Below are 25,362 nucleotides of genomic sequence, written 5' to 3' on the forward strand. Positions count from 1 at the left end.
ACTATGAAGAACAGTATGGAGGTTCCTTAAAAAACTAAAAATAGAGCTACTATATGATCCAGCAATCCCTCTCCTGGGCATATATCTGCAGAAAACCATCATTCTAAAGGATACATGCATCCTGTTGTTCATTGCAGCACTATTTACTATAGCCAGGACATGGAAGCAACCTAAATGTTCATCAAGAGAAGAATGGATAAAGATGTAGTACATATATACAATGGAATATTACTCAGCCATAGAAAGGAACAAAATAGTGCCATTTGCAGAGAACTGGATGGACCAGATGATAGACTGTCATACAGAGTGAAGTAAGTCAGAAAGAGAAAAACAAATATTGTATAATATCACTTATATGTGGAATCTAGAAAAATGGTAGAGATGAATTTATTTGCAAAGCAGAAATAGAGTCACAGATGTAGAGAACAAACTTATGGTTACCAAGCAGGGGAAGAGGGTGGATGAATTGGGAGATTGGGACTGACATATATACACTACTATGTATAAATTAGATAACTAATGAGAACCTACTATATAGCACAGGGAACTCTACTCAGTGCTCTGTGGTGACCTAAATGGGAAGGAAATCAAAAAAAGAGTGGATATATTTATAAGTATAACTTATTCTCTTGGTTGTACAGCAAGAAACTAACACAACAGTGTAAAGAAACTATACTCTAATAAAAATTAATTTTAAAAAATAAAAAATTTAAAAAGTGGCACAAGCCAATATAGATGGTGTTAATCTAAAGCCCAGGGGAATGGGATGATTCCTGCACTTGTTGCCAAGGTACTGAAACCACAAGGGTAAGAAACCAGATTCAGAGAGGCAGATTTAACAAGATTTTTGGCAGTTGTTACTAGCCAATGAGATCACTCAAAAAGGTATAATCAAGCCAGCCATTGAGGGTTTCAAGCAAACTATTGTCCCCTTGGGAAACAGATATCTGTAACCATTCAGTTCTTAAGACAGACTTCCAAGCCCCTATCACAGAGAGTGAGTTCCCAAAGTAATAGAGTGTCCAGCTGAGGAAGTCTCCCAACCATCTTCTCAAGTATGATGACAAAGCCAATGAACAGGGGAAATCCAGTAGGAAGGCTCTGGAGCATCCAGACAGGCTGACCAAGCAACCCACTGCATGGCCAGAGAAGGGATCCGACAGACTGATAGAATGCATTATTGCCGTCTATCAGGCTGGAGGATGCTGCTTCCTCCTCTGTAACCCATTTCTAAATGTGGTTCAGCCTTGCCCCTCTTCCTTCCTTACCAACTTCCCCTCTCAGTATGAGGCCACCATATTATTTCTAGCCTTAGGTAAGTCTTCTATTCCCCTATCAGCTTAACAATCACTCAACTATACTGTAATCATAACAGAAACATACAGAAAATGAAAAGCCCCTAGGGGCCATTTCTCCATTCTCCAGTTTCTCACAATTCTCCAGCTATTTGAAGGGCCTGGCAAAAGACCATACCCACCTATATAAAAGGGCTGCTGTTTAGGGTAAGTGTAACCACAGAAATAAACATAAAACAAAAAAAGATCTTATGTAACATTTATTTTTTATCCCAACTTAATTTTGGCTTTATTCCTTACCTCCCATTCCTATTCTTTTATTAGAAATCCAAACAGGTTTTTTTAAAAACAAATTGCTTAAAATCATGATTATCTAGAGTCATAACAAAATTTTCTTCTCTCCAAAAGGGGGGAAAACACAGCTTTTATTCTTGTGCTGCATTTTCAAATGCATGTAGCATTAATTGCATGTTAATATATTCTTTATAAGCTATTTAAAATAAAACGCTTCATCCTTTGAGGTTATTGACATTTTTCTAGTTCACTGACACATCTCCTATAATACATTATTCATTTTCATGAGTGAAGTGGGAACTGTAATAAAAAATAGGATTTTAATCCCTGAGGTTGTCATTGCAACACAAGATTGAAAGAATAGACCTTAAACAATAAGCATTGATCATGCTATCTGGATCAAAATCACCTCCATAGCATGGAGTCATTTAGAAAGTTGCATTTACTGGGTTAAGTTAACCCTGCTCTTCCTAGCCCTCAGGCTGTAATAATATTTCCTTTTGTAAAGAAATAACACATAGCAATGAAGTCTGCAGAAACTTCTGAGATCCTCAGAAATCAAGAGAAACCACAAGATCCATTTCTCTAATCTCCATCCACATTGCTGGAGAGGGTTTTCAGCACCATTCCAAGACCTGGAAAAGTTGATGAACCAACTTGGTTTTTCTACTTCTCCATAAATTTAGTCAAAAGGGAGAAATCAGTCCTCCTGGCTAGAAAATGGGAATGTCCTGCTTATCTCTGCCACCATAACATTAGCAGAGCTGCGTTCAACTCTTTGTGCCCGCCCTCCTTGCAGGACCCTTTCTCTACCAGGCGGCTAACAGCGGGGTGTGGATTCCTGCTCCTGCCCCTAGTAGTAGCGGTTCAGGCTCCTGGTGCCAGGAACCTCGGGCTGGCCATTCATCCAAATCTCCCTGATGATGCGTTCCCGCTCCTCTAGCCGCTGGGCGCGCTCCAGCTCCTCCGCTGAGCTGAAAACGTTCTTGTTCAAAGTCCTCTCGTAGCGACGATGTCTCCTGACTGAGATGTCGGATGCCGCGTAGGAGCTGCCATCCTCGCTGTCGCTGCTGTTGCTGCTGCTTTCTTGGTCCTGCAGGAACTTCTTCTGGGGATGCTGCCGGCAGTCTGTGTGGCAAGAGATCCTCATCACCAAGGCAGCTACGGTGAGGACCAGCCCGATGCACACACCAGAGACAAAGTACAGAGCTGCTCGCTCAGTATTTTCTGGAGGAGGAGGAAGAAGAGAACATTTGAGAGATGACAACTATATATGCAGAGAGCAAATATGACTCCAGCACAGGATGCACGCCTCTCACCAGACCTCAAAGCTTTGATGGTTACAAATATTGCCTTTCCATGTGACAAATTGCATAATGTTTTCAAAATATAATTTTCAACAAATGGTGAATGTGGGTAAAGAGTGTATGGAATTCTCTTACTATTCCTGTAACTTAACTTCAAAATTATTTCAAAATGAAAAGTTAAAAAAAAAAGAAAAAATATTATTTAGCATTTACTAGAAGCAAGTAACTGTGCCATTTGCTTATATCAGAAAAATCTGTTTCTGAATTTGCTCCTGCAACCCCTTGAATTACCTTTTAATCATAGTTGTAGGTAACTTCTGAGATGACCCCCCACCTCTTGGTATTCATACTCTTACGCAAGCCCTTCCCTCCAAGGGCTGGACATTGTGCGCTGGACCTAGTGACTTACTTCTAACAAAAGTGATGGATGACTCAAGATCAGGTAACCTAAGACTGACTTCCAACTTCCTCATGCTCTCTCTCTCAACATACTCACTTGCTTGCTCTGATGCAGTCAGTTCCCATGCTATGATCTGTACTACAGAGAGGCCTGTATAGCAAGGAACTAAGGGTGGCCTCTAACAGCCTTCAAAGCTTGGAAGTGTATGAATATGTTTTGTGTAGTTTAAAGTTTATTTTGCTTAGCTGTATTTTTAAGTATTCTATTCTCATTGACATAACTTTTGTAATAAATAATGTTATTTTACTGGAATTTAAAATTTTGAAGTGAATCATCCCCTGGTGGAACATTGAGGTGGCCACAACCCTGGCCATGCAGCAGCCTTGTGAGACACCTTGAACCAGAGAACCCAGCTATGCCAATCCCAGATTCCTGACTTACAGAAACAGAGAGATAATTCATATGTTTGTTTTGATGTACAGATGGTCCCTGAATTGCAATGGCTAGACTTATGATTTTTTAACTTTACAATGGAGTGAAAGCAATATGCACTCAAGTAGAAATTGTACTTCTAATTTTAAATTTTGATCTTTCCCTGCACTATCAATATGCAGTACAATACTCTCTCCTGATGCTGGGCAGCAGCAGTGAGCTGTACTCCCAGTCAGCCACATGATCACTTACAGCCATTCTGAATGTAGACGACCATTCAGTTTTTCACTTTCAGTACAGTAGTCAATAAATTACATGAGATATTAAACACTTTATTATAAAATAGGCTTTGTGTTAGATGATTTTGCCCAACTACAGATTAATGTAAGTGTTCTGAACACATTTGAGGTAGGTTAGGCTAAGCTATGATGTTCCACAGGTTAGGTGTATTAAATGCATTTTTGTCAATATCAAAAAAAAAAAAAAAACCCAATCAAACAATGGGTAGAAGACCTAAATGAGACATTTCTCCAAAGAAGACCTTCAGATGGCCAAGAGGCACATGAAAAGATGCTCAACATCACTAATTATTAGAGATATAATTACATTGAGATATCACCTCACACCAGTCAGAATGGCCATCATCAAAATGTCTGCAAACAATAAATGCTGGAAAGGGTGTGGAGAAAAGGGAACCCTCCTACACTGTTGGTGGGAATGTAAATTGGTACAGCTACTATGGAGAACAGTATGGAAGTTCCTTAAAAAACTAAAAATAGAGCTACCAATGAACCAGCAATCCCACTCCTGGGCATGTATCTGGAGAAAACCATGGTTCAAAATGATACATGTGCCCCAATGTTCATTGCAGTGCTGTTTATAATAGCCAAGACTTGGAAGCAACCTACATGTCCATTGACAGATGAATGGAGATATATATATATATATATATATATATATATATATATATATATATATATATATACACACACACACACAATGGAATATTACTCAATCAATACAGAGAATGAAATAATGTCATTTGCAGCAATATGGATGGACCTGGAGATTATCATATTAAGTAAAGTAAGTCAGACAGAGAAAAGGCAAATATCATATGATATCACTTATATGTAGAAGCAAAAAAATACAATACAAATGAGCTTATTTACAAAACAGAAACAGACTCACAGACTTAGAAAAAAACTTATGGTTACTAAAGGGGAAATGTGGAGGGGAGGGATAAATTGGAAGTGTGGGAATGACATATACAAACTACTATATTTAAAATAGGTAACCAACTAGGACCTCCTGTAGAGCACAGGGAACTCTGGTTAATATTCCACAATAACCTAAATGGGAAAAGAATTTGAAAAAGGATAGATATATGTATACATATAACTGAATCACTTTGCTGTACACCTGAATCTAATACAACATTGTAAATCAACTATAGTCCAATACAAGATAAAAAAATTTTTAAAAATGCATTTTTGACTTATGATATTTTCAATTTACAATGGGTAAGTTGAGGAAGATCTGTAATTTGCTGTGCAGCAATAGATAACTTATACAATCACAGATTGAAAGCCAGTGTGGGCATTTTTGCATGCCCTCATCAGGTTAATTTGTGGGGGAGTAATTTAAGCCCTTTCTTGGTGAGAGAAGAAAATAATCATTCTGCTGATGAGTAATATACTTAGTGGGCCCAGTGATGATCTCTGTACGATGTGTTCAACAGAATGAGAGCCTCTGAGTGAAGAGCTCTCACTTTCTACATGTGAGAGCACTGGGACATGCCTTGCCTTGAGTCAAAGGGCATGGTCAATCTGACCAGACCCAAGATTGACATCAGCAAATTAGATCCATAATCTATATTCACTTGTAAGTATGAATCAAAATGTATATATTGTTTTGTGGTTTTTAAAGAATATAAGTGGAATCATATATGATTTATATTTGCTTTTTAAATTCAAGAATATTCCTTAGAGAGATTTCAACATATGTCAATAGTATTCTTTTTGACTGCTGCATATTTTTCTGTAGTATAGACATCAAAGTTTAACTTTTTCCTTGTTGATAGCATATAAATTGTTTCCTATTTTTCACTATTACAATCAATGCTAAAGTTAGTATCTTTTTGTCCTTGTATATATCTATACATTGCAGAATTATTTTTACAGGTTAGTTAATCTAGAAACAGAACAGCTGTATCAAAGGGCTTAGGCATTTTCAGGTTTTATACATTTCAAATTGTACCCAAAAAAGGTTCTATCAGTCTGAACACAGCATACTGAACACATGTGTTTATGATCCCTCCTTCTCTCTGAAACCTCCACTGAAATGACAGTGATGTGAGTAAAATAGATACAAAGTATAGGTACAAAGAAAAGAATAGAGAAGAAAATAGAAAACACGAATAGTCCAATGTTTACTGCAAGGGAAGAAATGTATGCATATGATTGAATACAAAAAGGGACGACGTGAAATAAAAACTGTTTAAAGAAGAAAAAAGAAACCATGAATAATCAACATAAGAGTAGTCAACAAACAATGAAACATAGTAAAAAGGGACTGACATTAACATCATGGTAGTGTAAGACATCCTTACTTTTTGTACAACTAATGAGGTATCTATCCATAAACCACAGTGCCTCCGTGGGAATTGTGTGATCTAATATCATATGCTAAGGGACCAGGGAGAAGTCTTGCTTACCTGTTCATCTGGTAATAGACAGACAAACCTTGGTTTGGGCTGCAGAATCAGCAGAGCGAGCAAACCTGCCTCAACAACTACCAGCCATGATTGGGGAAAACCTGGAGAGTGCTGACTTGGGCAAATACCCACAGATGAGAGAGAATTTGTAAAATTCCAGCCCCCTGGAGGTGATTAGAGCACACGACTGGAGGGAAAAACACACACGTACACACACACACACACACACACACACGAGTTTGAATGCAGCGGAGAGGGAAAGAGGAACTTTTTCAGCTTTGCCACTCCTCACAAGTTGACACAATAACAGACTGAACTATCCCGTGGTGACCTCTCCACAGGTGAAAAGGAGAGTACAGTGTGAGTGCCCGGCTACCCCAGCTATGCTGGATGCTGCAAGAGAAACCCATTTTTCTCCAGCAACACTAGGAGTACTGGAAGCAGGACCTCCATGACTGGGGGAAGGGAGAAGATCAGAAAAGGCTAATAAGAACATAAAAAGGCATTAAAGGGGCATGGTTCCTGCTGTCTGTGCTCAGGGCTTCAGCAGGAAGTCCACTCAAGAGCCCCTGGGAGAACCTCAGCCAAGGATATCTCCACCAGCTGGTGGTTACCCCCAATGCCCCAAGTACTAAACCCACACCTCCCCTCACTCTGTGGTGGCTCCTTGTTTGCACTCAGAGATTGGCAGCAGGAGTGAGCAGGGTGAATGGAGTGCTATCAGAAAAACAGACCAGGATCTGTGGGCAAGAGAGAAAACACAAACTTGAGCTGTAGTGCTACCTTCTGAAAAACAAGAGAGATTTCTAGCAGCCAGCCAGGTGAGTTGTAAGAACCACAGAAGACATAAAAGCTTAAGAATTCTGCCACAAGAGGGAGCAAGAAGTACAGAGCAGGTGTATAAATACAAGGTCAGAGAGAACCCCAGATAGAACAGGATCAACAAACAGTATACCCTATCTGAAAGCAACTAGTAAAGATTTGAGGAGGTGTCTGAACTACAAGAAAGAGGAAGAATCAAGAAAACACATCATCACCAAAAGATAATAATCCTTCAATAACTGAACTCAAAAGCAAAAAATCTTATAATCTAGCTGATAAAGAATTCAAAATAGCTGTTTTGAGGAAACAGTGAGCTACAAGAAACACAGAAGACAATTCAATAAAATCAGGAAAAAAATACATGTACAAAGTGAGAAATTTAGCAAAAAGTTAAAAACCATAAAAAAGAACCAAACAGAAGTTCTGGAGCTGAAGAATTTGATGATTAAAATGAAAAATGAAACAGAGAGAATCTGTAGCAGGGTAGATCAAATGGAAGACAAAATAAGCAACCAAGAAGACAGTAATTTTGAAGTAACCCAATCAGAAGTGAACAGAGAAAAAAGAATGAAAAAGAAGGGAGAAAGTGTACATGATCTATGGGATTCAATCAAACATACAAATATATAGCATAACTGGAGTTCCAGAAGGAGAAGAGAGGGGCAGAAAGTTTATTTGAGGAAACGCTAGCTGAGAACTTCACAAACCTAGGGAGAGTCTTAGACATCCAAGTTTATGAAACTAATATATCATCCTACTATTTCAATGCAAAAGACTACCAAGAACATTATAATGAAATTGTCAAAAATCAAAGAAAAGGAGAGAATCCTTAAAACGCCAGAGGAAGAAAGATAATAAACTTACAAAGGAACCTTCATTAGGCTATTAGAGGATTTATCAGCAGAAACGCTACAGGCCAGGAGAGAGTGGAATTACCTATTCAAATTGTTGAAAAAAAAATTGCCAGCCAAGAATACTTTACCTGGCAAAATTATCCTTCAGATATGAAGGAGAAAATATGCTAATTAGTGACATGAAAACATATTAAAGTATACAACACACTGGGAAAAGTAAATATACAGTAAATATACAGTTTCAGATTTAGAAAACTCTAATTCTGTACTATGATGCTGTGTTAACCACTTAACTGCAGTATAAAGGTTAAAGGAAAAGGGTACTAAAAATAACTAAACCCACTATAGTCTGTTAAAGAATACACAATATAAAAAGAGGTAAATTGTGACATCAAAAATGTAAAGGGGTCAGTAAAATGGTGGAGGCTTTGTTGATCAAAAACTTTCATCTTTCACCAATTAGTATGCTGTTAGCTGTGGGCTTGTAATATATTGCCTTTATTATACTGTGATATATTCTTTTTATACCCAATTTGTTGAGGGTTTATCATTAAAGAAAGTTGTATTTTGTCAAATGCTTTTTCTGCATCTATTGGGATGATCAAGGAAACAGGAGATGACTTCACCATCTTAAAGAGATAGCTGCATTCCCATGTTTATGGCAGTATTATTCACAATAACCGAATTATGGAAACAACCTAAGTATCTATCAAAAGATGAACGGATAAAGAAAATGTGATATATATTATAGTATTATTCAGCCATAAAAAAGAAGGAGATCCTGCCATTTATAACATGGATGGACCTCAAGGGCATTATGCTAAAATGAAATAAGTCAGACAAAGACAAATAATATATGATATCAGTAACATGAGGAATCTAAAAAAATTGAACTCATAAAAACAGAGTAGAACACTGGTTACCAGGGGCTGTGGGGTGGGGGAACTGGGAATATGTTGTTTAAAGGTACACGTTAGCAACTAGTAGATAAATAAGTCCTGGAGACCTAATGCACAGCATAGTCATTATAGACAACAATATTGTATTATAGACTTCAAAGTTGCTAAGACACTAGATCTTAATTGTTCTCACCACAAAAAAAGAAGATAGTAATTATGTGACATGAAAGAGGTGTTAGCTAATGCTACAATGGTGATCATACTGCAATACAGAAATGTATCAAAGCAACGCATTCTCACCTTAAATCTATACAATGTTCTATGTCAAATTATATCTTATTTAAAGAAAGAAAGGAAGGGAAGGAGGGAGAGAAGGGAAGGGAGAAAGAAAGAAAAAGAAAGAACGAAAGAAAGAGAAAGAAAGAAAGGAAGGAAGGAAGGGAAGGAAGGAAAGAAGGAAAGAAAGAAAGAAAGAAAGAAAGAAAGAAAGAAAGAAAGAAAGAAAGAAAGAAAGAAAGAAAGAAAGAAAGAAAGAAAGAAAGAAAGAAAGAAAGAAAGAAAGAAAGAAAGAAAGAAAGAAAGAGAAAGAAAGAGAGAAAGAGAGAAAAAGAAAGAAAGAAAGAAAGAGAGAAAGAAAGGAGGGAGGGAGGGAAGAAAAGAAAGAAAGGGAGAGAGAAGGAGGCTGAAACTGAACTCTGTCCAGCCAATATCAAGCAAACTGACATTAGCAAACACTGAGAGGATTGACTGAACTCTTTGCCTTGAGGAGCTTAACAGCCCAGCAGGGAAGATGACCTTATCCGTTGCAGTACCAAAGGGAAGTGCAACTATAGAAACATGAAGAAGGATTTCTGGAAATGCAAAGGTGAGTGGAAAAGCTAAGTTCAAATATGGGAATCTGAAAAGGCTTTCTAGAAAAGATGTACAAATCCATGCTTTTATCAGGGTGGAAAACCATCAGGCAGACCTGTATTTGAAGCCTCATCTCAGACTCTTCTTTTAAACAACGATAACACTACCAACTCTGATGAATTGTGGTAAAGATATTACAGATGAAAAGCATAAAGGGATTACCCCAGATCCTTGCAATAACTGACAACTTACTCTCACTCTATTTATTTTCTTCCCCTCTTTCCCCTTCCTTCCTTCCTCCCTCCCTCTCTCCCTTCCTTCCTTCCTTCCTTCCCTCCTTTCTCTCTCTCTCTCCCCCTTCCCTTCCCTCCCTCCTTCTCTCTCATTCCTCTACCCATCTATCTGTTTTCCTCCCTCTTTCCTTCTCTCCCTTATTCCCTTCCTTTCTTTTCTCATCCCATCCTCCCTTCCCTGTGAGTTAATGTCTCTCTTTCACAACCTGCCCTCACCCCACCTATAACATAGGTTAACTTGAAGATGGTTACTGAACTGAATGTTGGAAACCACTATTCTCCCTCTAGCGTAACTAGTCCATCCTGTCCTGTCTTACTTCCCAGATCAGAAAACATCTTTTATTGCCTACAATTGTCTCAGACACGGATTTCCAGAGAAACCCAGTAAAAGCAACCAGAGAGGGCAAGGAGTTTTTACTGAGTCTCACTGGATCCTGAGCAGGTGACTCAGGACTGATTTTCACAGCTGATATAATTTGTGTTGTTTCTCTTCATCATTCTTCTACAAAAATCAAACTGTAGTTCTATTGTGGTTGCTTTTTCTCTCTCTGTTCCAGGTCACTTCCTCTTAGGCAATAATCTACCCTCGTCTTGAGGAGATCCAGATAGCTGTTAATTGAACCAAGAAGCAGAATAGAGAGGGCTATTGATGGTAGTTTTCCCTCAATAAATAAAAATAAATGTATTGCTATATCTTGCTTCCTGCAGGGTCATTGTTTTCATTGGCAGGAAGAGACCCTATGGGGAGGTCCTGGGGCTAATTTCATTTGCACCCTTGGAAGTCAGATCATGCCCAACAGACTCAGTAGGAGAGAACAGTAACACCAGTCCAGGCCAGTTCAGCTGAGGTCTGTGCAAATGTAATCTTTTCCCTGCATGGACTTTCTTCTTGGCCCTACAGCTTGCAATCCTTTGAGTGGAAAAGAAAAGGTTTTAAAAAGAGGCTTTAAAGAGAACAGTGTGGCTTGTGTAGAATCAGGGAGTATTCAGCACAAACTCTTCTCTGAATTCTTAAGGCACTGTGAGGATGTCTCTTTATGGGATTCTGCCCCTCCCTATAGAAAAACAAAGACTCCCATTAACACTTCTGCCTTCTCTGAAATGCTGGAGAAAGCTTCCTTCCTTCTCTTTCCAGCTCTGATTTTTTCTTCCCCAGCAAGGAGTATTGGAGAATCACTGTGCCCACTAGGCTGGCTCTGGTGCTCCTTCCTTCTGGTGCTGGTTCTTCTTTTGCTTTCACTTCTTTCAGCTTCCCCTCTCTTCTCCTACTCCCCCTCTCCTGCCCCCAGGCAACAAACATCCCAGAAGAGGCCTTTCATTATTCCACCTCATCCTAATCCACCCTACTCACTTTTCTTTACCTGCAGTGGGAAAGACCTGCAGTCCTATAGCCCAGGACTCAAGGGCAGCTAGGTAGAAGGCCTTGACACATTATCTGATCTGGCTTATTTATTGGGCAAGTTGATACTGTATTCTGATGCTTTTCTGGCTCCTTGAGTATGGAAGGGAGGAGTGTAATTAGCTCCTCCAATCTAAGCACACTTTATATAGTTGTATTATAATCAGTTATGTAACCACTATATTCCCCATACAACAGCGAGAAATTTGAGAAGAGAATCCATATGATTCACTTTGGATTTCCACAGCATCCAGCCAGTGCTTTGCTCACGGTGCCTATCTCTTAAATATTTATTGAATTAAATCATGAATACACAATTTCTAAAAGTTCAATTATTATATGTGGATAAATAGATATATGCCAGTATGGATATATGCATATATATGTGACAAATGATTTATATATAATAGTACAATATTAAAAGAGTAGGAAATAGAAAAAAGTCTATCAAATCACCATAATCTTACAACCTGAATGTAACTACACACTATGAAGTGCAGTGAAGCGAATTTTCTTCTGTTCTTTCTTTCTCTTATATAAATTTATATTTACTTGGTTATAATCAGTTTATATACAACTTATATTTTTTTCTCTGGATATACTTTTTGTTTGTTTTTAAGATGATATTTTTAGAGCAGTTTTAGGTTCACAGCAAAATTAAGTGGAAGGTACAGAGATTTCCCATATACCTCCCAACCCCACACATGCAATAGCTTCTGCCATTATCAACATCTCCCAGCAGAGTGGTACATTTGTTACATTTGGTATAATTTGGTACAATTATTATATTTGACACATGAACCTTATAGACATATAATAACCCAAAGCCCAGAGTTTATATTCGGGTTCACTCTTGGTGGTGTACCTTCTATCAGTTTCAAAAAATGTATAATGATATGTATCCATCATACACAGTATTTTCACTGCCCTAAAAATCCTCTGTGCTCCACCTATTCATTCTTTGCCCCAAGGATACACGTTTCATATAATGTAAATGTCTTTCTGTATTGCTCCACAGTCTTCCAGTCAATCATACTTAACAATGGTTACATAGTATTCTACCCAGTGAATGCACCATAGGCTACAAAAACAGTTTCCTACCTTTGGATACTTAGGTTGTTGCAAATTTCTTTTTTATTAAAAATGATGGAAGGAACATTTTTGTACTTAACACTACTTCCTTTTTTACTTGTTTGTTTCATTTACTGCTTTTATAATGAATTCTCAGAATAGAAATCTTCATGTCAAAAGGGTATATATTTTTATACCTCTTGATACAAATTGCTAAATGAATGTTCAAAAATGGTACATTACTTTATCTTGCCAACAGCTGTGTATAAAAGTACCACTTTCACCAAACTCTCCGAAAGGGGATATTACAACTGTTGGATTTTTATTTTATTTTATAAGTCAATAAATGATTACTTTATTCCACAAAAATTTAATGTGAGTCTACAGTGCCTTTGGCCTAGAGACATAAAGGTTCTCAGCCCTCACCAGATTCCCATATAAATAATAGAATAATAATAATAGAAAACAGAAATTACAATACTTTCTTAAATCTCCAAATTTGTGACTATTAATTGAGTAATGTTGGTCTACTCTCCCTCATTGCTGAGACCACCTCCCTCATGCCAATCTCATAGGAAAAGTGATTCAAATTCTGGTTAAATACTACATGGCCTGCACAGCTATAGTGGCAGTTAAACATCCAAAGAATATTGGTTAAGTAAAAAAATAAATCATCCCCCAAAACTTATTCAATGAAAAAAATTACTGTAAGCAAAGTTAAATGACAAATAGGGAAAAATATTTGAAATATGTAACAGAGACCTAATATATAAAGAGGACCTAGAAAGAGCATTAAGAAAAAAGACACCAATAAAGTAAATGGACAAAAAAAAAAAAAAAAATCGGGCTGGCCAAAAAGTTCACTCGTGTTTTTCCATTGCATTTTACAGAAAAACCTGAACGAACTTTTTTGCCAACCCAATATTAATAGTTCACAGAAAAGTAATGGCTCTTAAACATATGAAAAGATGCTTGCTGAAACCAGGGGTTGGCACACTATGGCTCACAAGCCAAATCTGGCCAGCTGTCTGTTTTGTTATTGGCACATAGCCATGCCCATTCATTTATGTTTTGTCTATGTCTGCTTGCATGCTACAACACAGAGTTGAGAGTTAGAATAGAAACTGTATGGCCTACAAAGCTGAAAATATTTACAATCTAGCTCTTTAAAGAAAAAGTTTCCTGACCTATGACCTAGAGAAACAAAAATTAAATGACATTTAGATATTATTTTTTATCTACCAGACTGTCAAAAATCCAACAGTTTGAAAATACTATAACAGGGTTTTCTCATACATCTTATAAGCAGTAAATTTGTGAAACTCTTTAAATGCCAATTTGGTAATACTTATCATAAATAATAATTATTATACACTTGATCCAGCAATTCTACTTTTGAGAATTTATTCTACAAATGCACTTGAAAACGTATGTATGCCACGGTTATTTATTGCAGGTTTGTTGTCCTGTTTGAAAAGATTTGAACCATTCCCACTGGCCATGACTGGTTAAACTATGATTCTTCTGTACAATGGAACAGTGTGTAGTTGTCTAAAAGAATGAGGAAGCTCTCTATACACTGATATTAAATACAATATTTTCAAAATACATTCTTCAGTGAAAAACGTGAAGTACAAAACAGTATATAGGATATGCTACCTGTGTATAACTGTGGGGAAGGTGAGACTGTATGCTCATATTTTCTTATATCTGCACAAAGAACTCTGGAAAGATGCAGAGAAGCGTGGTATGGATCAAATTTGGGGACTAGAAGTAGGAGACAGCACTGGAGTAAGACTTCTTACTACATGTCATTTTGTATTGTTTGATCACTGAGCAATATTCATTCACTAACTTGTTGAGCATCTAATAGGTGCCAGGCACTATTCTAGATGCTGAGGATATGGCAGTAAATAAACAAAACACAAATCTCTGTGCTCTTGGGAGTTTACATTCTAGTAAGCTAGTAAGGAGATGGATAATAAACAAGATAAATAAATAAAATAGGTGGTATGTTAGGTGGTGATAAGGAGAAAACAGAAAAAATAGGAAGGAAGATATGTTAAATGTGTGTGGGAGGGAAGGAGGTAGACAAAGTGACCAAAAGGAATCTCACTGAGAAGGTGATTTTTAAAGAAAAATCTAAAAAGAATGGAAGAGTGAGGCTGGAGAATGTATTATCAATTCAAAACATTAAATTAAAAAGAGCAATCATTCAGCTTGATCTTTCTAACAATCTTCCTAGAAGTTATTAATGAGGTTATTATTATTAATGAGATTATTATCATCATTTTAAATTGTTATATTATGATCCCAAGGGGTTGCTTTCAAGTAGTTAGAACAAGAAGTGTTTACTGCTCCAATCCAAGTGCTGAGATAGAGGAAACCAAACACGTGTAGGGAGAACACATGGATGATTCTTAGGTGGATGGGCACCTAAGCCAGAGTAGGGAATAAGGGGAGAAGATGACTGAGAGAGTTCTAAAGACTGGGAAGGAGTTAGCCAGTCCAAGACTGAATGGAAGAATTCCTGGATAAGGAAATAACTGCAAAAGAGATGAGAAAAGGCTAGGCAGGTGGTTTAGAATAATTGAAGTGAGGCCTTGGTCAGGGAGGACTATAATTAAATAAGAGCATGGAGAAGTCAAGGTTAGACAATAAAAGCCCTGGTAAGCCACATAAAAAACTGCAGATTGGAGTATCTCAAACCATCCCTAAGTTCCTTCCCTCTTGCTTGTCTCTATTCTAGCATGTTTTCTAAACCTTGGCACGACCTACATCTTGAAAAGTTAATTCTTTGTCATAGGGGTTGTCCTATGCATTGTAGTATGTTTCTCCACCCACTAGATGATACTAGCAGCAACCCTCACCTGTTGTTATAGCCAAAAATGTGTCCAGACATTGGCAGAAATCCCCCTACTGTGCAAAATCACCCCTGATTATGAACCATTGGTCTGGAAGTTGAAAAGGCTAGAATTCTCATTTTTCCAGCTTCTCTTACAGCTAGAAATGGCCATGTGACACAGGTCTAGCCAATGAAACATGGGACGAGGTCGACTGGAACCTCCTTCCTTTTTCATCTGTCTTTCAATCTTGAATCAAAAGGCAAGAGCAACAGCAGCCATTTTGCAGCCATGAGATGACAAGCATAAAAGAAAGGTCATGAGAATCACAGAGAATCTGGCTCCTATATTTTTGAGCTAATGCTAGCAACCACCTACCTCCAGACTTCTTGTTATGTGGGTAAGATAACTCCTATGTGTTTAGGACACCAAATTGAAGGTTTCTACTATTTGCAGCTGAAAACAACTCTAACTGTTAAACCATAAAAAAGTGTTTGGATTTTATCCTTGATATAATGAGGATCCACAAAGAGATTCTAAAAATTAAAAAGGATTGCATCATCACACCTACATTTTAGAAACATCATTTCACTACAAAACACAGATTGGAGGTTGGTAGACCATAGAAAATGCCATTATGGCAAAGCAGGCAAAAACATGAATGAGCTTAAACCAACTCAGTTACAGTGGGAATAAAGTAGAAGGGAGGCATTTCAGGGACATTGAAAGGTGAAATGGACCAACGGTAAGTGATTGGATATGGGCAGTGAAGAAGATGCATCAAAGGCTAAAAATCATATTTCTAGTATAGGTGATGCCCTAGATGGTACACAAAATAAGGAGTATATTTAATTTGCAAACAATGCTACTGATAAGGGATTAATTTCCAAAATATACAAACAGCTCATACAGCTTAATATCAAAAAAACAAAAGCCCAATCAAAAAATGGGCAGAAGACCTAAATAGACATTTCTCCAAAGAAGACATACAGATGGCCAACAAACACATGAAAAGATACTCCACATCATTAATTATTAGAGAAGTGCAAATCAAAACTCTAATGAGGTATTACCTCACACCAGTCAGAATGGCCATCATTAAAAAGTCTATAAATAATAAATGCTGGAGAGAGTGTGGAGAGAAAAAAGAACCCTCCTACACTGTTGATGGGAATGTTAGTTGGTACAGCCACTATGGAGAACATTATGGAGGTTCCTTAAAAAACTAAAAATAGTTACCATGTGATCCTGCAATCTCACTCTTGGGCATATATCTGGAGAAAACTCTAATCAAAAAGATAGATGCACCCCAATGTTCATAGCAGCACTATTTACAATAGCCAAGACATGGAAGCAACCTAAATGTCCACTGACAGATGAATGGATAAAGATGTGGTATATATATATATACATATATATATATATGTATATATATACACAATGGGATATTACTCAGCCATAAAGAAAGAATGAAATGATGCTATTTGCAGCAACATGGATGGACCTAGAAATCATCATACTAGTGAAGCAAATCAGAAAGAGAAAGACAAATATCATATGATATCACTTATATGTGGAATCTAAAAAAATGATACAAATGAACTTATTTACAAAACAGGAATAGACTCACAGACATAGAAAACAAACTTATTACCAAAGGGGAAAGGTGGGGAGGGATAAATGAGGAGTTTGGGATGAACATATACACACTACTATATATAAAATAGGTAAACAACAAGGTCCTACTGTATAGCACAGGGAACTATACTCAATATCTTGTGATAACCTATAATGGAAAAGAATCTGAAAAAGAATATATATATATATTCTTTTTATATATATAAAATATATACATTCTTTTACATGTAAAAGAATATATATATTTAAATATATATTTTTCATATATTACATATATTATACATATAATATATATATATATATCTGAATCACTTTGATGTATACTTGAAACTAACACAACATTGTAAATTAACTATAGTTCAATTTTTAAAAAGGAAACATATTTAAAGGGGACAATATTCCATTCCAGGCCAGGTTCAATTTGAAACACTTATGGCACATCTAAGTGGTAACGTTCAGGTCATTTAGATACTCAGCTAAAGTCAGAAAAGAGGAAGGCAGTGGTAATTATATATATATATATATACATATATATATGTATATATATATATTCATTCATTTATTTATTTATATACACACATATATATTTCAAATTTTTAAATTTCAATAAAATAACATTACTTATTACAAAACTAATATCAATGAAGTATAGAACACATAAATACATCTAAGCAAAAGAGAATTAAAAATACACAGACACATACTCATACAATCCCAGCATCCAGATATAGTTTTTAGTAAAATGTGGTTATATATACATATGAATATACACACATAATGGGATTATACTGTATATGCTGTGTGGTAACAGGCTTTGTTTACTTAACAGCACATCATAAATATCTTTCTACTTAAATTAATATTCACCTACATTTTTTTTTTACTATTATAAACAGTTCTGAGATAAACTGTCTTCACAGTAAAATTTTGACCCGTATCCCTAATTATTTCATTAGGATAAATTCCTAGTTGTGGAATTGCTGGCTAAATGCTATATGTGGTTTTAAGGCTTTTGACATTTGTTCCCAAATCATTTTCTAGAGAGGCTGTAGCAATTTATAATCCCATCAGCAATATGTGCAAGTACTCATCTCCCTACACTTTCTCCAAAACTGAAATTATAAATGTAATCACTCAAATATTTGAGAATTTTATAAAATTAAAATGTTAACCTCACTGTTGGTTTCATTTTGCATTTGTTTAATTGCTAGACATTGAGCTGCTTATGTTTTACCAGTAATCTGTATTTTTTCTTTGACAAACTGCTGATTCTTATCCTTTGTCCACTTTTCTTTTGGGACACTTACCCTTTGTTGATTTGTAAGAGCTCTTTATATATTAACTTTAATCCTTCTTCATTAATGCTACTTTTTTTTCTTAGTTTGCATTTGCCAACTACGGGTACATTTTGATAAACAGATATTTTAAATTATACCTTGGTCAAGGTTTGAAGTGGGTATTGTGAAGAATGGGAACAAGATGTATCCAAAAGCAAATAGAAAGAATGATGCAGTATTACAAAACCTCAGCTAAGGCCAAATTCCATGAATTTCTTAATGGTTTCAATCTGCAAAGTTGTAACAGTGTTTGGTTACTTGAGTGCAGAGGGAGAAAGGGGAGAAAGAAGGGTTTACTTAAGAGTTGGGATTTTTGCCTGTTGGTTTAATCAGAAAGTAGACAAAGGAATAAGGGAGTTATGTGTATTAGCAAGTGTGTTCCTGAAATGATGGACCACGTGGATGAGGCAACTGATAAGCTGGGAGAAAATAGGAGCGGTTAGGGGCTGTTATATTCACCTTCACATTTTAAATTTTTTAATTCATTTCCTTTATAGTCAGGCAGTGTTCTGAATCACACTCTGAATGAATTTTTAGCCACCAAGTCTATTTACTTGATCTAATGCATTTTATTTTAGCCACTCCACTTTCCATTTCCTTTCCTTCTCTTTTTATCTCAGCCCGTATTTACTTAAAAGAAGCATTATCTTCCTGCATCCTAAGCAATATTTAATTCCAGAATATGGAGTGGGAAGGAAAAAGGTTGAAGGGGAGAGAAAAACAGGGCCATGTACCCTTTCACCTTAACAAGATCATAAGACACATGGTAAACACCAGGGCATTCAATGATCACAACTCAGGGTCATCCTGGCCAAAATGAAAAGCCGCCAGGTACTTCTTGTGCTGAGTAGAGTTCCAAAGTCCAGAAGCCTGTTTGCTCTCACCCAAGATATTTTCTTACAACAGCTTATTTGCAAGTGTCATCTGAGGTCTGGAAACTCCAGACCCTCCCTGCCACACCCCACTTCATTTTGGGGTGTCTTCACTATAGAGTTGAGGAGATCATCAATTTAATTGCTTATGAAAACATGATACCAGAGTTTCAAACATCTCTTTTCCAGCTCCAGTGTCCTTTCTCTCCAGAATAGCCTAGAAGAAAAAGCAGAACTGAGATTCCTCTGATGTGTGGGTGCCCAGGTAAGGAGGCCCCAGGCACTGAACTTCCTTTGGGAGGTGAGGAGCTGACTGATGACCTGAGCCTTCGCTGACCTGAAAAGGGAGAACCCTGGACTTGAGGCATGTGAAGACTACATGCTGCCTCTTGCCAACCACAGAGGAGCCAGCCAGGCTCCTGAGAAGTCCTCCTTTCTAAAATCAGGTTGCACGTCATCCAAGATGCTCTCTCAACAAAAAGCCATGAACTTCCTTTATCCTCAACCTTAGCTCAGATTTGCCATTGTAAATAGAAATGTCAGGTTTTGCACCTGAACTCTGAGGTCACCACATATCAACCCTGACCAGAGAACTAGAAAGTAAAACCAGTCCCCCAGGGGAAATCTAATCAGAACCTCAGTCCCTTCCTTTTATACAACAAACAGAGACATAAGGCCAAATAAAGAAAAGCAAACTACCAAAACCTTAAAAACTCACTCAAGCAGCAGAAAATCAATTTGGTCATTCAAACTATTCAGCATTTTCATGTATTTTTTTTAAATTTCAGCTTTATTGAGGTATATTTTCATGTATTTTTAAATGACTCCTTTTATATGAACAACACCTGTTCTCAAGAAATGATCTTGAGGAGAAAGTCAGCCATCTTTCTAAAAGAAAACAACTTTGAACCAAGGAGGGAGCAAATATCAGACTATCCCAGACTCACATACTTTCTGTCTCCATGTCTCCCAGAAGGTTATCAAACTTCTCACAGAACCCCCCAAACACAGACCACACACACACACACACACACACACACACACACACATACACACACACACACCCTGGGTGGAGCTGAGAACCACTGCATAGAACTAATCAGGCTGAGGATACTCCATTCTGGCCTTACATATCAGAGTTAAATACTTAATGACAGAAGCCAACAGTAGCCCCAGGCTACTTCATTCACTCAAGCCCAAAAGGAAACCAAACATTTTTCAGCAAGATAAAGCTCTTAGAACCCCCCATTTGCCAAATTAGAGAAAGCTTAAGTTTCAAACCAGAAAACTTTTCATCTCAAAACTCAGTACCACAGAGCCCCTCTGTTATGAGGGGCATTTCTCTCCTGAGCATAAGACCAGAGATGGCCACCCAGGAGATGGCTCTACCCAGCCCCAGGCCTCAGACCTGGCCCAGCTGAGACTGAACAACTACCTGAGACAAAGGAATAGGCCTCTAGGATATTGCTGAGCAAAGCCATGTCCACGAACTCGGGGATCACCAGCTCCGTGTTGTAGCAGAAGGGCAGCCTCGATGTGACATCCAGAAAAGGCCTCCTGGAGATGCTTCAGCTGGATCAAGGTGGCCACCCTCCCTCTCTTCTCTTCTGTTTGGGAACACAAAGTGAGTGATGAGAACACATTCTGATTTCCTGAGGCTGTGTTCCAGGTAGCCTGGGCTCAAGAACAAAAACCAGTCCAACCTTCCCAGCCAGGGGGCTGCAAAGATCTGAGATCTTGTACTCTTTGCTCTAACAGCTTCTTGGCTTTCAAAGAAGCAGCAACTCCTTAAATCTGTTTTTCCTGGCCTTTCTCCTTTCTCTTCCCCATCTCCTCCCAATTTCCCATTTTAACACTTCTCCCTCACCTTTCCTTGATCCTTTTTATTGCATTCTTCCTGGTTTGCCTATGAGGTGCAGTCCATCATCACTTTAATCACTGCATTTTAACCCCAAGCCACAGCCTGCTTTTCACCTGGCTCTGCTTTCCCCTGTACTGATGGCACTTGTGTACTTCGATCAGTTTGCTTCATCCCACGTATCACCAAATGTGCATTCTTGGCAATGGGTCAGAGCTGACTATTTCAGAACTCCCAAAGTGGTTCTAAAATGCCCCCAAGAACTTGGGAGCTCGAGCCTGTTACCTGCCCCTAGCTCCATGACTCCACCTGTGACTGTGATGGGCCAACCAAACACACATGCACTGCCACAAATGGCCCATCAAAGGAACTGATCACCAGGGTTCAGAACAGGAACTTGGGATCTCAGTATTCAGTGGCTCAGCCTCTGGCTGGGGGAGCACATTCTTTCCCCAGCTGCTGCTGCTGCTCAGAACCAGCATTATCATTACCCAGTACATTCAGTGAAGCCCTGGCAGAGAGCTGAGGATTTCAAGTGGCAGAGATCTTAATGACTCCTATTCAATGACACTCTATCTGAAGACAGGGAACTGAGTCACAGGGTATGGAAGGATGTCACGTTAGGGAAAGCTAGGGAAGCAGAAGGTTCCAGTCCTTGCAGAAGAAACAAGTTCTTAGGTGGGTCACAGACATTGGTAACATGGATCACATTTAGAGGGCCTGGAGAGCTGCAATTCCATAGGTGGATGGAATGGGTCACAACAGATAAGACAACTCTCACTTTGGTGAATTCCAGTGGGCTCAAGGAAGACCAAAGCAAGAAAAGACAGACCAACCCATAGGTAGGACAGAAATGAACACAAGGTCCTTGGAGTAGCCAGAGGCCCAGAGAGTGGCAGATGAGGAGTGGGAGCCTGGGGGCTCTGAGAAAGGGCTAGCTATTGCTGAGGGACCCCTGTACCTCTGAGTCTTCAGCAGTCATTTGAGTTCCTAAAAGGTGACAACTGATGATACAGGTGAAGACTTGGAACCACCACCCTGAGTTCAGAAACTGCTCTGCAGGTCTGAGGACTTCAGGACCTAGGAAGAGAGTGAAGCCACTGGAATATTTCTGAGTATATAATAGGACAAAGCTGTTTCAGGTCCATTCCCTCCTTTCTATCCCCACTAATCCTACTATAGTGCAAGTCTTATCATTTTATTTCTGTGAGTTTTCCAACAGTCTCCTATCTGGTGTTTCTGCAAATACCTCTTCCTATTCAATCTAGCACCCACTCTTACCAACAGGGTCATCTTTATAAAATACAAATCTGATCACTTCACTCCATAGTCCAACCCTTCATTAATGTTAAGAAGTTTAATCCCCATTAAACTTCTTAACACAAAACACATCCACTTTCACAATATCTGACCTCTATTTTAGCTCTTAATAAATCTCCTACCCAAGTCTATACTCTTACACATATACACAGAGATACAAGTATGCCTAATGCTTCAACAATACCAGATTACTTTCAGTTCCCCAAATACACTAAGTTCTTTTATCTTTTCATGCTTTTAGTTATGCCCTTCCTTTTGCCTAAATGTCCCTCCTCCTTGGCTAACGTTTCCTGTAAGAGAGAATTCAAAAGTTCTACTGTAGTCTCAAAGTCCTAAAGACTTCCTTTTTTCAGAAATAGAAAAATCCATACTAAAATTCATATGGAATATCAAGCAATCCAAATTACTAAAACAATCCTAATAAAAAAAACAAAGCTGGAAGTCTCACACTTCCTCATTTCAAAATGTATTACAAAGCTACAGTAATCAAAACAGTGCAGTACTTGCATAAAGACAGGCATATGGATAAATGGAATAAAATAGAGAGCTCAGAAATAAAACCTTACATATATGGTTAAACTATTTTCAACAAGAGACCATTCAATTTGGAAAGAATAGTCTTGTTGAGAAAACTGGATATCCACATGCAAGAGAATGAAGTTCAACCCTTACCTTACACCATATTAAAAAAAAATTAACTAAAAATGGACAAAAGACCTAAGTGGAAGAGCTAAAACTATAAAGCTCTTAGAAGAAAACATGGAGGAAGAGCTTCATGACACTGGATTTGGAAATGATTTCTTGGACTTGACACCAAAAGCACAGGCAACAAAATAAAAATAGATAAGTTGGACTACATCAAAACTTAAAACTTCTGTGCATCAAAGGATACAATCAACAGAGTGAAAAGCAATTTTCTCCCATGGAATGGGAGAAAATATTTGCAAATCATATATCTGATGAGGGATTAATATCTAGATTATAGAGAACTCCTACAACACAACAACAGCAAAAAACAAACAACCTGATTAAAAAATGGGCAAAGGATTTGAATAGACCTTTCTTCAAGGAGATTCATGAATGGCCAATAAGCACATGAAAAGATGCTCAACGTCACTAATCATTAGGGAAACACAAATCAAAAACACAATGAGATACCATCCCACATCCATTAGGATGGTTACTATCAAAAAAAAAAAACAGAAAATAGTAAGTGTTGGAAAGGATTGGAGAGGAACCCTTGTACTGTTGATGGGAAGGTAAAATTGTGGAGGCACTGTGGAAAACAGTGTGGCGGTTTCTCACAAAATTAAAAATAGAATTACCATATGATTCAGCAATTCACCTCTGGATCTACACCTAAAAGAATTGAAAGCAGGGACTTGAACAGATATTTGTACACAAATTATGATGAAGCATTATTATGGCAGCCTAAAGATAAATCAATCAAAGTGTCCATTCACAGACAAATGGATAAACAAAATGTGGTATATGCATACAATGGAATATTACTCACAGTATTAAAAAAGAATGAAATTCTGACACATGCACAACATGGATGAACCTTGAGGACATTACGCTAAGTGAAGTAAGCCAGTCACAAAAGAACAAATATGGTATGATTCCACTTATATGAAGCACCTAGAGTAGTCAAATTCATAGACAGAAGGCAGAATGATGGTTGTCAGGGGTTGGGAGAAGGGAGAAATAGGAAATTATTGTTTAATGGGTACAGAGTACAAAGTTTCAGTTTTGCAAGATGAAAAGTGTTCTGGATATGGATAATGATAATGGTTGCACAACAAAGTAAATGTACTTGATGCCACTGAGCTGTACACTTAAAAATGGTTAAAATAGCAAATTATATGTTATACGTATTTTACCACAATTTTTAAAATTAATAATAATAAATATAAGATGTTGATGAGGTACAACAATGAATTTTAAAGGTTAAATTTTAAAGATTCTTTAGAGAATCCAGCAATCAAATATTGATTTTCAGTTAATGGGAATGGTAGCAGAATTATGAAGATATTAAAATTAAAGTCAAAATACTATATGATATCACTTATATGTGGAATCTAAAAAATACAGCAAACTAGTGAATATAACAAAAAAGAAGAAGACTCGCAGATATAGAGAACAAACTAGTGCATCAGTGGGGAGAGGAAGGGGGGAGGGGCAATATAGAGTAGGGGATTCAGAAGTACAAACTATTATGTATAAAATAAGCTACAAGGACATATTGTACAACACAGGGAATATAGCCGATATTTTATAATAATTAAAAATGGAGTATAACCTTTAAAAACTGTGGGGACTTCCCTGGTGGCAGTGTGGTTAAGAATCCACCTGCCAATTCAGAGGACACAGGTTCAATCCCTGGTCCAGGAAGATCCCACATGCCATGGAGCAACTTAGCCCATGAGCCACAACTACTGAGCCTACGCTCTAGAGCCCGCAAGCCACAACTACTGAAGCCCGTGCGCCTAGAGAAATCAAGTCAAAAAAAAATAAAGAAAGAAAAAAAAGAAAAGACTAACACCTCTTGGCCCTCCATTAAAAAAACAAACAAACTGTGAATCACTATATTTTACACCTGTAGTTTATAGAATATTGTACATCAACTACACTTTGATTTAAAAAATTGAAGTCAATAAAATTCTATTTTATATCAAATTATGGATATGGCTTAATTTTAAGTAAAAGATGTTATTATCTCACTTATAAAAACATTGAATGTAAATAATTGTAATCTATCACATTTATAGATTAAGAGGAAAAACATACCATGTCAATGGATGCAAAAATGGGTTTGTGTAAAAATTAATAAAAATTCATGTTTTATTTAAAAAGAAAG

At 37.5% G+C, this 25,362-nt stretch overlaps 1 protein-coding gene across 2 annotated transcripts in view; it reads right to left on the reverse strand.

The window, feature by feature from the left end:
- Window positions 1–1,761: 1,761 nt before the first annotated feature.
- The window catches only part of EVA1A (eva-1 homolog A, regulator of programmed cell death), a 74,567-nt gene continuing 50,966 nt past the window's right edge, over window positions 1,762–25,362 (reverse strand). The window contains exons 1-3 of one of the 2 annotated variants that reach the window (XM_061211313.1): window positions 22,144–22,210; window positions 20,760–20,931; window positions 1,762–2,816 (exon numbers count right to left, since the gene is read on the reverse strand). In XM_061211313.1, coding sequence (XP_061067296.1) covers window positions 2,443–2,816; window positions 20,760–20,805 — 420 coding nt within the window. In that variant the 5' untranslated portion in view covers window positions 20,806–20,931; window positions 22,144–22,210 and the 3' untranslated portion in view covers window positions 1,762–2,442. Of the gene's footprint in view, window positions 2,817–20,759; window positions 20,932–22,143; window positions 22,211–25,362 lie in introns of those variants that run through there. The other variant, XM_061211312.1, reaches the window with a different exon arrangement.

Source organism: Eubalaena glacialis, chromosome 14, assembly GCF_028564815.1.
Source record: "Eubalaena glacialis isolate mEubGla1 chromosome 14, mEubGla1.1.hap2.+ XY, whole genome shotgun sequence".
Lineage (NCBI taxonomy): Eukaryota > Metazoa > Chordata > Mammalia > Artiodactyla > Balaenidae > Eubalaena > Eubalaena glacialis.